The sequence below is a fragment of the Culex pipiens genome, chromosome 3 (assembly GCF_016801865.2).
Source record: "Culex pipiens pallens isolate TS chromosome 3, TS_CPP_V2, whole genome shotgun sequence".
NCBI classification, from domain to species: Eukaryota; Metazoa; Arthropoda; class Insecta; order Diptera; family Culicidae; genus Culex; species Culex pipiens.
In genome coordinates, this window is record NC_068939.1 from 120,109,950 (window position 1) to 120,126,815 (window position 16,866).

The window sequence follows — 16,866 nt, forward strand, 5'->3', positions numbered from 1 at the left end:
GCGTCTGTTGAAACTGTTCAACACGTTGGTGGAGCAGAACGTAATTCCACACGAATGGCGACAGGTCCGGGTGGTTGCCATTCAAAAGCCCGGTAAGCCGGCGTCCGACCACAACTCGTATCGTCCAATCAGCTTGCTGTCGTGTCTACGCAAGTTGCTGGAGAAGATGATCCTCGACCGCCTCGAACCATGGATGGAACGAGAGCACTTGCTGTCAGACACGCAGTATGGCTTCCGGAGAGGCAAGGGAACAAGCGACTGTCTAGCCTTGCTGGCCACAGGAATCGACATAGCCCGTGGTAAAAAACAGCAAATGGCTTCTGTCTTCCTAGACATCAAGGGTGCATTCGATTCAGTCTCCATCGATGTGTTGGGAGTAAAGCTGCGGCGGAGCGGTCTCAATCCGACGATGTGCAACTTCCTCATCAACCTGTTGTCAGAAAAACACATGCACTTTGTGCAAGGTGATCTGGCAATCACCCGGATAAGTTACATGGGTTTGGCACAAGGCTCACGCCTAAGCCCATCCATGTATAACTTCTACGTCAGCGATATCGACGATTGCTTGACCGGAGACTGCACCCTTATACAGTACGCAGATGACGCAGTGGTTTCAATCGCTGCCAAGAAGGAAGTCGATCTGCTAGAACCCTTGCAAGATACCCTGAACAACTTGGCCCATTGGGCAGTTGGAAAGGGTATTGAATTCTCTCCGGAGAAGACGGAACTGGTCGTTTTTACGGGGAAGCATGAACCGCCGCAGCTCAATCTTTCTCTCTCGGGAAAGACTATCGAGCAGTCGGACCACTTCATGTACATGGGTACCATCTTTGATCAGAAGGGAACATGGGGGAAGCACATTAACTACCTGAAGCAAAAGTGCCTGCAAAGAACTAATTTTCTGCGCAGCGTCTCTGGCAACCGGTGGGGTGCTCATCCTTCTGACCTGCTTCGACTGTACAAGACTACGATACTCTCAGTGCTGGAATATGGCAGTTTCTGCTTCCAAACAGCTGCGAAATCACGCTTGTTGGTTCTCCAGCGGATACAGTACCGAAGTCTTCGCATTGTCTTGGGATGCATGCACTCAACTCACAACATGACCCTCGAGGTCTTGGCGGGAGTATTGCCTCTGCGAACTCGTTACTACGAACTGTCTTACCGGTTCCTGATCCGGTGTGATTACAGGAATAAACTGGTAATTGACAACTTTGAAACGTTGCTGAACCTTCACGTTGAGTCTCGGCGCATGCTTCTATATTATGACTTTATGTCATCGTGGGAGGGGAGCCCGAGCACAACGGTACAGCGCACGCCTCCGTTAACCAGCAGCACCCTGATTGGCTTCGACACGTCCATGAAAGCCGATACTCGCGGTATCCCAAACCATCTTCTGCGGGGAGTTGTACCGTCGATCTTCGCATCTAAGTACAACCATGTTCCTCCAAACAACAGATTCTTCACCGATGGCTCCAAGCTCGACGGCTGTACGGGCTTCGGTGTTTATCATGAATCTTATCAGCTGTTCTTTAAGCTGAAGGACCCGAGTTCGGTTTATGTCGCAGAGTTAGCCGCGGTTTACTGCGCACTGCGAATCATCGAGACCATGCCACCTGACCACTACTTCATCTTCACCGATAGCTTTAGCTCTGTTGAGGCTATCCGGTCTCTGAAGCCGACCAGGGAGTCTACGTTTTTCCTCACGGAAATACGTAAGACTTTAAACAACCTGGCGGCTCAGTCCTTCAGCATCACGGTGGTATGGGTCCGCGCTCATTGCTCGATTCCGGGTAATGAGAAAGCGGACTTGCTCGCCAAGAAGGGTGCTGAGAGTGGAGACATTTTTGAAAGGCCAATTAGCCTACAAGAATGCTACGGTTTTCCGAGGCAGCGTGCGCTTCTGGATTGGCAAACACAATGGGACGGCGACACCAAAGGACGTTGGATGTATTCCATACGACCTAAGGTGCAAAGAAAAGCCTGGTTCAAGGGAATGGACTTGACGCGTGGATTCATCAGAACGATGTCCCGCCTTATGTCGAACCATTACTCGTCCAAGGCTCATCTGTACCGTATCAACATGAGTGATACGAACCTTTGCGACTGTGGGCAGGGTTATCAGGACATCGACCATCTCGTATGGGCGTGTCCAGATCACCAGGCTCACAGAATTAAGTTGAAAGATACCCTCAGGGCCCGAGGAAGACCACCAGAAATCCCGATGCGAGACGCGTTGTCTCAACTTGACCTTGATGTTCTCTATCCGATCTATCAGTTCCTCTCAGATTCCAAAATATTCATTTAGTTTTCTTTCAGTTAGTTTTCCTTCAGTTAGTTTTCCTTCTGTTAGTATAACTCGCCTTCGCACAAAGCCGTCGTTTCTGGATTGCACCGGAAGCAAAGCAAGAACGCCCCAGCAGCTGGACACCGAGTTGCGGCTGAGGACAAAACGCAAAGGCCAGCAGAGCCAACCAAGACCCCTACACAATCCCCCTTCCCTTCCCACGCCTTGTCTTTAACATCAATCCCTTCCCTACTAACCCCGAGTAGGCCGCGGGTAATCGGCTCCCCTCCCACTAACATTTACACACAAGATCCTCTGTAATTATTAAGCCAAATGTAATTACAAAAGCCGACTCGGTCCTAACCAGGTCCCAGTACCGAAAAGGACCTAATAAAAATAATTTTATGAAAAAAAAAAAAAAATTCCAAAAGCTCTCCCGTCTCTGCAGAGAGAAGAGATACGTAGAGACGCGTAGCACGGGATTGAAACTCGTCTGAAAAATCTGTATCATTTTTTCATTCGGAACAGTGGCGCCGCGTGGTGTTAGCTGCCCTGTTTATTACACTGTAAAATTATCCATGGCCAATCCAAGGAACCAGAAGGTGACAACAGAAATGTCCGTCCAAAATGGGTGCTGCATAAAACTTATTATTTTTAACAAATTTTCGAACAAATCAGCAACGAATTACAAGTTTGACAGCCGAACTACACTTAAAAAGTTTGTTTTGTTATTTGTTTTTGCAAAACCGCATATTTTTAACGAAAGTGTCAAAAATATTCGTAATCACCTTTTGTCTCTTGGTGGCGCTTTGTGTTAGTATGTGTGTGGTCTATGTTTGCGGACGTGCACTCAGAACACAGAACAGTGAGAACTAGCGAAAATGCTTCGCTTTCTTCTGATACAAGTCGCCATATTGAAATTGCTTGAAGATTCATACCCGTGCGCGTAGGCAAGCACATCACTGCAATCCTGACAACCAACCAACAAAACAAAATATGTTGAACGGCGAATTAGTAAATCCAAGAAAATCATCGCGGCGCCGTTTTGCGGCGCCGTTTTGCGGCAGCGTTTTGCGGCGCCGTTTCGCGGCAGCGTTTCGCGGCGCCGTTTCGCGGCAGCACTTTCCCTCTCAATAGGGACTGTGTTATAGATCTGGAAATGCTTAATAACAGTAAAAATGGGTAACACGCTACAATAGTTCTCGTTATCAGGATTAAGTTGCTTAATACTATAACAGAAAGAAAAAAAAAAGATCCATTGGATTGGACTGGAAGTTTGTTTGATCTGTTGGTTTTGTGTGGTGCTCATCGTCCGAGGTCGTTGGCTCGTTGGCTACGTCTTACTCGAAGGTACTGGGGTGCCATTCCAAAAAACCCGGGCCGAAGGCCCTGGAATACTGCGTCATCCGTCAAACGCTTATATCTTCCTTCCCTCTAATCGAATCGACACGATTTATGTTCCATTCGATTCGAAAATTATTCAGCAATTTACCACAAAACTTTCATTGTTGGCAAAATAGTTTAACTATTGAAACAATCAGGGCTACGGAGTCGGGTCATTGTTCAAGCGACTCCGACTCCGACTCCGACTCCGGCTTTCAGAGATTAGCCGACTCCGACTCTGACTCCGGCTCCGGCTCTCAGCTCCAACCGACTCCGACTCCAGCTTTCTGAGATTAGCCGACTCCGACTCCGACTCCGACTCCAGTTTTTAAAAAATGGTTGGCTCCGACTCCGACTCCACATATTTTTAAATGTTTCAAAAGTTAGTTAGAAAACATTGATGAATAGAATTATTTATTATTTATTAGTTATTGAAACAGCAATCAAAAAATATCTCCATTTTTGAAGGCATTTTCAGAAGAACAGTTTGGTAAGTAAATTTGGATTTATTTACTTAACCTCAAATTTCTAATAAATTTATTAAAAGCTGAAATATTGATATGTTATGTTTTGAATGATCATTAAAAGAAAACTGGCCTTAATAATCGATTTACATATAAATTTAATTTGCTCACTTCAAGGCTGACATTTCGTCAGCTGTGTGCTATCTTGTGACATAGACCATTTTGGTCGAAAATGAGTTAATGATGACGTTTTGCTATACTTAACAAACACCACAAGATGCATTAACCCGATTTTGGAAACTCGCTTTCGTTTCCCGGATATCGCAATACACACTTGTGACATAGACCATTTTATCAACAAAATGATCGTGCACACTTGTGACACGTCATACATGTTGTTGGAAAATGTGGGAAATTTTTCTTGTTTTTCACAAATTTATGTTGATACTCATTTTCTGAAGGCATTGCAATCTTTTGTTTTTGAAAATATACTGATTAAGTCGGTTAAACTATTGATTTAAGTCTATTTTAGTTTGTATGGAAATTCTGTGCACACTCGTGACACGTAGTACAATTTTACTTTCGAAACACACTTGTGACACGTGCTTTTCAGATTTTTGATTACATAATTTACTGTATCTTTTAACTGGTGTAACCAAATTAGTTGAAACTTGGAGCGTTTGTTAAGCGATAGTATACGAACCGATTGCTTCAAAAAGTTTGGCTCTATCATTCATAGTTTTGAAAATATTTATCATCAAACTTTAAAAATCGATTTTCTCGAAAAGTGTTAAATGATCGTTGTCACAAGATAGCACACAGCTGACGATTTATAAAACGCACAGTGACAATCAAAGTCACCTTGTTTTGTTTTTTTAAATAAAAAAAAAATGGTCGCGCATCCATCAAAATATATGAAAAACTTAAAATTGGATAAACACAAAAATCTACAGGTAAAATAATTTCTAGGGCACGGATATCATATTGACGTGGGACAAACAGAATGAGAAAAATATTACCGGTTGAATACTATTTTGAATTTGATTATTTTGAATAATATTTTAAACATAAATTAAAATCCTATCATTTTTTATACATTTTTTATCTTGAAATTCTATTCTGTCCAGAAATATTGAGATTTTTTTAACGATAGTATGCGACAATATCAAAATAGTTTGCCTAAGGATCAACATTCTCAGATTTTAGTAGAGAAATAGTAAAAATTAAGATAATCGATATATTTAATAGTCGAGAACAGAACACTGATGAAGTCTGCAAGTAGTTGACGAAATACGTATCTGTCAAGATATAAAAAATATATAGAGCAATTCCAGCTCAAATCAGGAATTTTTCTGGTACTTTTGTACCCGACCCTCTCCGATTTCAATGAAACTTTGTAGACATGTTTTCCTAGGCCTATATAAGCCATTTTTGTGTATATGGAGCCAATAGTACTCGAAAACAACATTTGAGAAGGGCGTAAGGTATTTAAATATTTTTGTATTTTGTAATTTAAAATTACTGTATCTCGAAGCCGTTGCGTCGTACCAAAAAGTGGTCAAAGACAAACTTGTAGGAAATTGGATGGGCTTTCTGAAAAAAAATCACTGAAAGGAAAATACACGCCACTTCTATGGGATTTTTAAATTTTTATGTTTAAAAGTTAAATTTTAAGGTGAAGTCACGATTTTTTTTTTGTTTAAAATTTTTGAGAAGATAGCCTAAAATGTTACCAAAAGACTGACGGAAAATAAAGGATGGTATGTCTCTCCTAAAAAAATACAAAAATCATTTATTAAAAAAGTTTTTTTTGAAAAGTGGTCTAAACATCAAAATTTTGTAAAACCGGTAGTGGCATTCGATTCCCCAGACAATTTTACATAAAACTCTCCATATTGACCATTGTCCTATGTCCAATCCTTGGGAAGATACAGCGGTTTTAAAAATAAAAATGTTGAAAAAACGGGTTTTTATTGTGGTATAAGATGATTGTGTGTAAACTTTTTTCAGAACTGAATTAAATTTGGTCAAATTTGCATTGAAAGGGTACATGAATACAGGCAAAAGGAAGCAGTCAAGAATCAATTAATTCTGGCTACAAAACCAATTATGATTTTAATTTTTTGAGTTATTAAGCGGTTTCATAGCAAATACTGGAAAATAAAAAAAAATTGTTGAATTTAAGATAACTCCGACTCCGACTCCGACTCCGGGTTATCAGAAATCTTTGGCTCCGACTCCGACTCCGACTCCAGCTCTTCAAATTTAGCCGACTCCGGCTCCGACTCCGACTCCAGCTGTTCGAGTTTTGACGACTCCGACTCCGACTCCGACTCCAGGTCCCCAAAAAGACCCGACTCCACCGACTCCGGCTCCGACTCCGACTCCGACTCCACAGCCCTGGAAACAATTGAATGTTTTAAAATGTTTTCAAAATGCAGAGATTTTGCAAGCAAAATGAGCGCTTCCCACTCACGGACGGGAATGTCAAGTACCTGTTTTGAGGGGAAAATCATCCGAGCAACGCGACCGAAGAGCCCATTCTATCATCGCTCGGCATCTGTGGTGGCAAGTCGTGGACGCGAATTTAAACGGTGTCGTCCTCCGGGAAAATAGGTATGCGGAAGACTTGGCCTCTGCATCCTACCTTATGCCGGATATTGTGCAAAGTGTTTGAGTTCGGCAGAAATTATTGTCTCGGTGTACTTTCATTGTTTTTTCGTACGTGAACACCATCAAACACTTTGTGCAACGAATTGTAGAAGGATCTTTCAGCAGTTTTTCTGACGTAATGCAACATTTGGCACGTTTTTTGAGGTGGGCATCCAATTTGCTTTGTTCGATGAAATAGCGCAAGCAGTACGAGCACTGCGGGATGATGTCCGGCAGTGCCTTCTTTGCATCGATGGTGTAGCGTTGTTGCATCACCAGTTTCAGGCACTGTTTGCTGGAATGCCTTTTTAAATATTTGTTATTTTTGAACGCCTTCCCGCGTTTCACGCAACGCATCTCGCTTTGCTTCAGATCTTCGCATTTGTCCCTCGAGACGTGAATTTCTAGGTTCGTTGAGTTCGAAAACAACGTGCGGCATTTTGTACAGAAGGGATTGTTGCTGCAGTCCTTCCACAGTATGTCGTGGGACCTGGACTTGAACATCGATGTCGTGTAATATGGACATGTCCGACAGAAATAAATCCTTTTTTTGAAACACATCCGTTTCTCGCTGCTCGTGTTCATGATGACAACGCTGCTCATCGCAACTAATCCCTCCTGGACGTTCCCGATCGACAGACGGCGCACGTTCACCCACGCCTCATTCAACACGTTCACGAAGAATAAGATCTCCCCGATCTCACACGCCAGTTGCTTGCTATGTAATATTTCAAACTCAACCACAAATTTCAGAATCGCTCCTTTCTTAACGGTGCTCCAATCGTTCGCTGAAACAACGATAACCTGTGTGCAATTGAAAATAATTTGGAAATACTAAAGCGAAGATCTATTGTTACATATTGTACAAAGATTTATTAATACACCTTAAGGTGGCTCGAAATGATTGATTTTTAAGAACAAGTTTTTTTTCTGTTTCTTTTAAACCCCTAATCGGGTAACCAGGTTCGGATTGTGTTTCGGTGGTTGGCAGAATATCTGTAGCAGCACTTCCGGTACGATTTAGATGGGTGCGTTTTAGAGGAGCGATAAGTGCCAGTTAACGGTCTGCGAAGCGGGAACCATCCTAACGGAAAAGTTACTCTTGTATTCAGCCCACCCAGACGAGCGATCTTCCAGAAAAGAAGACCTACGATGATTTAACCTCGCATCGTTGCCAACAACTACCAGACAGACGTTAACAGACGTTACCTCTGGGCGAGACGTCATGAAGCGGACATTGCAATTCAACACTTTTTTGAAGTGACTGGGTCAAGGCTCATTTCCAATGAAAATTAAATCAATGTAAAAATACATCATATATCACAATATCATTTGGTACATGAAAATAATGGCCACTGACGGAATGCATCGAAGCATATTATTTTTCCAATTAAACATGTAAAGTTACGCACAACTTTCGTGTTTTGGCAATTTATTTTCACGGAGGTGGCAATGCTTGAAAACATTATATTATATTAAGTTATTGAAAGATATAATTGGCAATTGGATAATATATTGGTCATGGACAACATTTTAACTTTTTCACAAAAACTCGCGAAACATTTTTTTTATACAGTCCAACTTTATAACAAAAGCGCACGAAAGAGTAACATGACGAACCAAAAGCAACAAAAATCTTCTTTAATCGTTCAACTAAGGCTCTAATCAAAGAAGTGAAATTCTTTACCACATTCCACAACATATGCCCATAGAGTTATCTACGTGCGTGTATTGCGTGTACGTACAAGAAGGGTTTTTAAGTTAAAATTTGTACCCGCCAGCTAACACAAATGGTAAGGTAGTGTGCGTGAAATCGGGCTTAGATAAGTCTATACACTCAATTTATATTTGTATGTTTTAGTGATGTTTTCGATTCATACGATTAATTGCTGACTTTTTGTCAAGGAAATACACGCAGTCTTTGAAGAAAATGGCAAAACAAGTAGCTGCATAACATTTTCACAATATTTTATAACCATTACATTTCACTTACCTTTCACTTGTTCCACCAAGGGAACATTCTCCACAGTTTCTTCGCCCTGGTTATCTTCATAACCCTCAACATTCAACCGTCCGTTCTAGTTGAACGACCGCCCCCCCCCCCCCCCCCCCCGTTACCGTTGAAGTTTATATGGGGAAAATCGCAAAAATGTATGCAGAAAAACATCGTTTTAATATTTTTCTGCCAGGTGGCGCGGGTCTCACCCAAAATTTTCCAAGAGTGAGATTCTTGTAGGAAATTTAATTTCCTACAACTTTGTCGAAGGGTGCAAAACGATCCGAGTTGATCCTGATTTTTGATGATTGTTCTAGTAAAAAGTATTTTTTTGTGTACTTCTTATATACCCCTTATATTCTTTCAAGTATATAAGCCAATTTCTTTTCATCGCATTGCTAATAACTCATCAGGATCAACCCGGATCTACTTGCACCCTTCGACAAAGTTGCAGGAGATTAAATTTCCTACAAGAATCTCACACTTGGACAATTTTGGGCGAGACCTGCGCCACCTGCTGCCAAAATCCTGAAGCGATGTTTTTCCCCATACATTTTAGCGATTTTCCCCATATAAACTTCAACGATAAAAAGCGACCCCTTAGCCTTAACCGATTTGACTCAAAATTGGCACAGTAACTTATTATTGCCTAAAAAAACGATCCAGGGGGTATCTCTTCAGATTTCCCAAAATTTTCATTTTTTCTTGTCACCCTATTGTGCATTCTTTCAATGTGATGTTATGCAAGAATTTTCCCTTCTTTTGTTAATCAGTTGACTTTTGTGACTAAATTCTACAATTTTTTACCATCCGTGGGCTTTGATGATGAAAGCTTAAAGTCTCTTTCACGCCCTGGCGGATCGTTCGGCGTGATCGCCGGTTCCACCGAGTCGTTGTACAACAGTAGGTATTGGGTATTCAGAGAAAAATGTCATCCCCGTTCGCCGAACAAGCGTCACTTTGCTTCCGCGCCGACTCTGGAAGCATAGTCAAACAGACATAACAATCAAATTACAAAGAGACTCAAAATGTAACCGCACTTGAAGTAAAACATGGCAAAACTACAAACAAAACACTTTAAATAACTAAAAATTAAGTTATAGTACATTTCATCATAATTGAAGAGAAATAACTTAACCTAAAAACAAATGAAAATGACTTCTACAAGAAAAAATCAAGTTAGAAAATGAACTGGTCAAGCAACTGTTTCTATCAACTGTTCCTTCAATATTCCCTACACACAAAAAAAAATCCGAATGTTACATCATTTATGATGTAACACTTTTGCACGTCATTAAACATTTAAATTTAAATACAATTTGATGTAAATGTGCAACAAATTATACGTAAAAACATGATTTTACGTGTGATTCAACCGTTTACGTCAAATCTCAAATTTACATCGACTGAGTTTACATTTGATTCATTTTTTCCGTGTCGAGTAAATTCACATATTTTTTTTCTGTGTACACTGTTGCTTTTTGATTCTTATGTCTATTTGTTTATGCTCCCAGAGCCGTCACGGAACTGATTTGGGGAACTACGAAGCCGCATGACCGTTCACCCTACTTCCTTTTTGGTGGATTTGGGTCGGCGCGGAAGCAAAGTGACGCTTGTTCGGCGAACGGGGATGACATTTTTCTCTGAATACCCAATAATTTCCATGTAAATTTCAACTCGCTGGGGACATGCCAATTCTCAACCAAATGGGCTGATATTTGGCTTGAGAGTCCCTATGGGTATCCTCTACAAGGGGAACCTCGGTTTGCCGTGATCTGAGAACTTTTTTGTTTGGTTGAAACACCCTACTATACATGCATGGGTGCACACTAGGGTGACAATAAAAGACATCGATATCAGGGATACCCCCTGACTCGGTTCCTTAGGAAAATATAAGTAACTGTGCCAATTTTGAGCCAAATCGGTTAAGGTTTAAGGGTCGCTAAAGATCGGTCAAGCTACAGATTGTCTAGCCAATGTTTCTGGACACCAAACGCCCTTTACGCCCAGCAAAACTGGCAGTGTTGCAAGCGCAAAACATACGTTGCCAGTGCCTGTTTATTTTACATTGGCCAGTCTGTTTCCCTAGACAGTCTGTAGTTAAAGCTGGTGATCTCTTAAGATTTTATTTACAAAAAACATTTTTTTTTCTTGTCACCCTAGTGCGCACTTGCAATTTCAAGATAAGAAACCTAGCAAAAGTGGCACAATCGAGCACACAAGCATTGATAGTATCGCAAATAACTCCATGTTTAGACCCACCTGGATTAAACTTTCATTTCAACCTATCAAATTTTAAAGAAAAAAGTCCACATGGTTTATGAAAGGCCCCCTAAGACATTAGCCATATTTTAAAATTAAGTTGCTGCAATACAAAACAATACATACCAACATACTAGCAAGAAAGTTTCGATTTTATGAAAAAAAGAAAAAACACAGAAAAGGATAACAATCAACTATTCGACTTTATTTGCATCATTGCTTCGTCGTACATTTCATTAAATGATTGCACATCATACAGATTGTACGCTTCGCCTGGTTCTATGCAACACTGTAGCGGCAATTTACGATCCGCCAAACCTCGAATTTTGTCCTCAATGTTGCTTTCGTCACTGAGAGACGCCATTAGTGCCCTTCGTTTGGCCACTGTCGGGTCACAGCTTGATGGCACCGGCAGCTCCATCGGCTCCTCATCCACCTCCATTGGCTCTGGACGTGGTTTGCGTTTTCGCGCCAAGCACTTGTTCCGCTTGTGACCCGCATTTCCACAGTGATGACACACCACGTGTTTCTTCCGCTGACGCGTTGACCCCACCACATCCACGCCATCCAGTTGAACAACGTTCTCGAGCTCCTGCCTCAGCTGTGGAATCGCTCTCATGAAGGTATAGTGATTTTCCAGATAAGAGATCGATTCCCCTTCGCGCACCATTTTCTGAATGATTGTGTTGTGTTGGAACAGCAAGTCCTTAAGTGGTTTATTTCCTTTGTCAAGGGAGTACAACTGCGCCCTCAGCCCTAAAACTGACATAGTGCGTTCCATTCGCAATCCGCAAGTCCTGTTGAAAAAAAAAACTTTTTAAACCTTTTTTTTAACTTAGCAAGTGCAGGCAAAATCTCACCTCTCACTTCAAAATATGGCCAATCGATTACCGTAGGACTAAAGACCAACCTCAGCACTGACCTAAGTGGCCCCAAAGAATCGATTTCTTATGTAGGGGGATTTATTCTAAACTCATCAAGCATCTCATGCAAAAATTCATAACGCAGTGTCGTGTAATGCAGATAAACTTATCGCGCACACGAGAGGGATAGTTTTCATGAATGCTACTTTCCGGTCGGTCTCGCGTGCGCGACGCGTTATCAGCAATACGGCCCAAGCTTTCCTTTCGCCAGTGACAAAGCACATCCCGGGTTTGGTTGTCTAGCTTGGGTACGAACCCATTTGTGTGTTGGCGTCCGGTGGATGAGGACGAACTGGGAAATCTGGTTGAAAACAGAATCCGCATGTTGTCTAAGCGCAAACTGCCCCTTCAATGTTTTATTGAATCGGGTAAAGAATACGACTTGTACGATTTGAATTCTTTTCATAACTTGTACAAAGAAACAGGAGGGCAAATTTAGACTGCAACTGTTTGGACTGCTTTTGTTAATTATGTTGTTTGGGTTTGTCAGTCAGGGTATTTACTAATTTGTATGTTTCAAATGTGAAAAGAAAACGATGTTTCCAGTGATGGTCTCGGTGACGACGCCGACGTATTATTCTAAACTCAACAAGTATCTCTTGCAAAAATGTGTCGATCAACATACGAAAATTTGTTCCAATCCCATGTTCATAACGCAGTCCACTTGCAATTGCCGCGTTGCTGCGAGGTAGCTGCCTGCGATAACTCGGTGACGATGCCGAAGTAGCTGCCTGCGAGGTAGCTGTGAGGGGGACATACACAGCACACGGGCAATGTCTCAGTTGACTTGCAATTGCCGCGTTGCTGCGAGGTAGCTGCCTGCGATAACTCGGTGACGACGCCGACGCCGACGTAGCTGTTCGGCGATGTCTCCGTTGACTTGCAATTGCCGCGTTGCTGCGAGGTAGCTGCCTGCGATGACTACGGCGTTGGCTCCGGTGATGGCCCCAGTGATGGTTTCGGTGACGACGCCGACGAGTTTCTTTTTGACTCAGTTGCAAGTGAAATGCGAGTGCTCAGATGATCGAAGAGAACGAGTTAGCCGTAGCGTATGGCTAGCAAGCAGGTCAACTTCAATTTCAGTGGCTGCATCGTTTTGATTCGTAGTGTTGTTTATTAATTTTTGAATGAAGCCGCCAATCTGTTTGCCGTTCGTGTGCACAAAACATCATCGCGGTATTTTTCAGGTGGTCTGATTAACTGCACTTGACTGAGCGGCGGATTGAAATTTGTTTTTTGCAATTCCGTCGTGAAACTACTTACTTTTCCTGTCATTCTTGAACGACGAAATAGCCTACTTTTCTGTACCAAAAATAACAGAATCGAATAGCAACTCTTTTCAAAATAAATGCTGAAAAGTTCTACTTTTCAGCACTGAAATGGGTGCTGAAAAGTTGAACTTTTCAGCACTTGTTTCGAAAAGTAACTTATTTCAACTTTTTTTTGATTTAAACGATTTATTGACAAAATACATGAAAATTTGACTTAAAATTTCACTCGATGGGTGTTTTTCGGAATTGCAAAAAATGTTGTATGGATTTCATTGCAAAACTTGATTTTTTCATTTTTTTCCTCTTTTTGCAACTTATTGCATAAACTACTATTTGTGTACTTTTCTTTCATTGTTTTTCACCAGAACATCTTTTTGTTATATTAGGGCTCCATAAATCAGGTAGCCTGTTTAATAATATTTTTTTAGCGAATCCAAATACGTCAATTGGAACGACTGACAACTGTCAAAAGCATGAATCCACGTGCTCGGAAATCTTCGAAAAAACCCCATGTGAACATCAGTTTGACAACTAGTTATGACGGTTGAGTCCTTTTTTATTTCGAATCCGATCGAATTTGCGAGAATTCCGACTAACGCACGTTCGAACTAGCGATATTCGAATTAACGAATCCGCTCTGTACTCTAATCGATGGCTCACATAGCAGCACATGTTGTCATCACTTCCGCGGGGGATGATAAGAAAACCCAGTACTTGGCGCGTAAACTCAAACCCCTTCTATAGGACCAAGTGGATTAGCCGTTTGTCTTAAGGCCAAAACAGCCAAAACTAAAGACTAATTAAGTGATTTTTATTTGTGAAAGATGCATTGCAACATCCTCTATCCATATATTTAGTCATTTAGACATGTATGACTGTCATCAAAGCTTTCACCCGTTCTGTGTAGAACGCAAAAGAAACGCCCCCAAGTTTGTTTAAGAAAAAGCACAAATTTATCGTATATATTATTTTGTTGTTGTTGTTGTTGCTGTTTTCACCTTACAGGCTACACGTGTTGCTCAGTAAATCAGTAAAACCCTAAAAATATCGCTTTCATATTTCGGATTTCGACTCCTGCTTAAACGCCCTTAGTTGGAACTGGAACTGCTTAGTTTTTTGTTTGCTTTTTAAAACTTTTTTTTTCTCTTTTGCGTGTATTAATCATAACTTATATCATAACATAGAATGCGATTTTGTTGCGTAAGACTTATTTTGCGCGTTTAAAATTTTATAACCCAGTTTTGAGTTGATATTTTTTTTCCTTTTTTGCGTTCACTCAAATATTTGTCCAGTACTTGCTAAATTAGAGTAAATTAATGTATTTTCTGTTTCACTTGTTGCCATCAAAACGAACATTCTCCTCCTATGTTGATAGTAATATACTTCTCCAACGTGTTTCTCCACCTCCTCCGTCATGATACTACAATATACTTACAAAATATACGAGATAAAGTAGATATTTGTATAAAAATATATATTGTATTGTACGCATAATTCCTCCTTCCAAAGTAATACTTTATTATTTTACACTTTCTGACCGCCTGCTTTCAAATTTTCCACTCAAAATCTTCCTTTTTTTCTCGTGTTGTTTTCCGTCGTCTTCCGTCTTACTTTTTAGGTTATTTTCTCATTTCCAAGATTCACCGCTCGGGAAATTAAACTATTACACAATATCAATGAAAAAGGAGAGTAAGTTACATTTACACAACGGGTGTTTGAAGGTTTTATACAGCACACACAATTAGGGAAACAAGTGCCTTTGCTTCGTACTTAAATGTTGATATCGTCGATTTTTCGGAAAATATTTTCAAACTATAAGTGATAACTTTTGAATTCCTAAAAAGAATTGCGACTTAACGTCAATTAGCAAGAACAAGTCTGTATTTTTGTTTGAATTTTGTTTGATCGATATGATAATAAAAAGATTTTTCACAAAAAGTTTGAAAAAATAAATAATAAAACTTAATCTTAGAATTAAACTTGAAAGATTCTTTCACAAACTCTCCTTAAAAATATCCAAACGGTTAACATTTCATAAATATGTGAATCTAGTTTGAAATTTGGTTGGTAACCCTATCAAAAGATATACAAAAGAAAATTTATCATTCACAATTTCAAACTTCCTGGAAGTTACACATTAACCATAATTTCACAAACATTTTTAAATTATTTTTTTTCTATATTAAATTGCTGGCAACCCTATATCGTAATAAAAAAAACAACAAGACAGTCATAAAAGTTATATCTAGTCACTCTGGAAACTATTTTGAAAACTTTAGAAGCAATGATTACATTATTATAAGGCTGGTCACCCTGTCAAAAGGTTACAAAAGGTTTTTCTTTAATTTGCTCAAAAATACTTATGCAAATAGGGTGAAGTATGAAATTAAACCTTCAAAAATGATGTTTCGTTTAGTTAAATTATTGGCAGCCCTACCAAAATCATAAAAATCTGGAGTTTTGTTTGAAAAGGTCCAATAAACCAAATTTTCAGTGTTTGCTTTTTGGATGTTTTTTAATACCCCTGACTCAAGGTGGTTTCAAAAACACCCAAAAAGCAAAAAACTGGATATTTGGTTTATTGGACCTTTAAAAAAAAACTCCAGAAATATACCTTTTCCAGAATTTTAATCAGACATAAAATTAGGTCATTATCGTCATCAAATAACACTAAATATAAACATCAGTCAACACAAATTCACAGTAATAAAACAAAAAATATTCGGGAACCCGATCAAAATTAAGTTTGAAGCCTTAATTCAATCATATCTGCTAACCTTATTTGATTACCATTAAAATTTACTTTGAAGTGCATTTTTCGTTTCGGGAAAAAATAGTTTTTAATGCCGATAATTCGTGCGCCACACCAAACAGAGTGGCGAAATATGGAACTAATTTGACAGCTAGCTGTCAAAATATTCATTAAAAGGGATCATCTTTGCAACAACAAATTTTAGAAATTGTTGAAATGAGCTGAGTCACAATTCTTTTCTCGGAGATTCAAAAAAAATGTAAATTTAACATTTGTTTGTCTTCTCTTCTCTTCATGAGGACTAAAAGTGGGTTCTGTTTACCTATTGCTATTGCACAACAGCTGGCTGTAACGTATGTTTATGTACTTTTGTGTGGGTTTTGTTATTCTCTGTTTACTTGTGTTTTTTCATGTTAACGGTACTATTCTGGTGTAGCTTTGTTATCTTGATTTTATATTTTTGTTTGTTTGTCTCTGTCACTATATTTCGTTATACATTTGTTTTTTTTCTGCGTTTGATTTTCTCTGTTTTGTATTGTGAAGTTTATGCTTCTCCCTTTCTCTTTCTTTCTCTACAGGTATCGCTCGTCTCGTTCGCTGTGTCTACTTGAAAAATAATAAAATAGCATTTGTGGGATATCCTTTCTCGTTATAGTTTTCATAATTCTCTGAACGACAAATATCAATTCTTCTTCGGTTATATGAAATATGATAGGGGGTTTCTCTTGTGTTTGTTTTATACTCTATGTTGTATTGTTGAAATTTCGTACGTTTTTCGTCTTCTTTCCTCCACTTGTGTTGTAGTTGCTGTAATTATTTGAACATCGCTTTGGTAAGTGTTTTTTGTTTAGTTTATGTTTTCATCTGCAACTCTTGTTG

General features: G+C 39.8%; 1 protein-coding gene across 1 annotated transcript; it reads right to left on the reverse strand.

Annotated features, from left to right (window-relative positions):
- Positions 1-11,225: 11,225 nt before the first annotated feature.
- Positions 11,226-13,593, reverse strand: LOC120413965 (uncharacterized). The gene is made up of 2 exons (XM_039574971.2): positions 11,902-13,593; positions 11,226-11,838 (listed from the first exon to the last, which is right to left on the reverse strand). The coding sequence occupies exon 2, from the start codon at positions 11,820-11,822 to the stop codon at positions 11,232-11,234; it is 591 nt and encodes a 196-aa protein (XP_039430905.1). The 5' UTR covers positions 11,823-11,838; positions 11,902-13,593; the 3' UTR covers positions 11,226-11,231.
- Between the last annotated feature and the right edge of the window lie 3,273 nt (positions 13,594-16,866).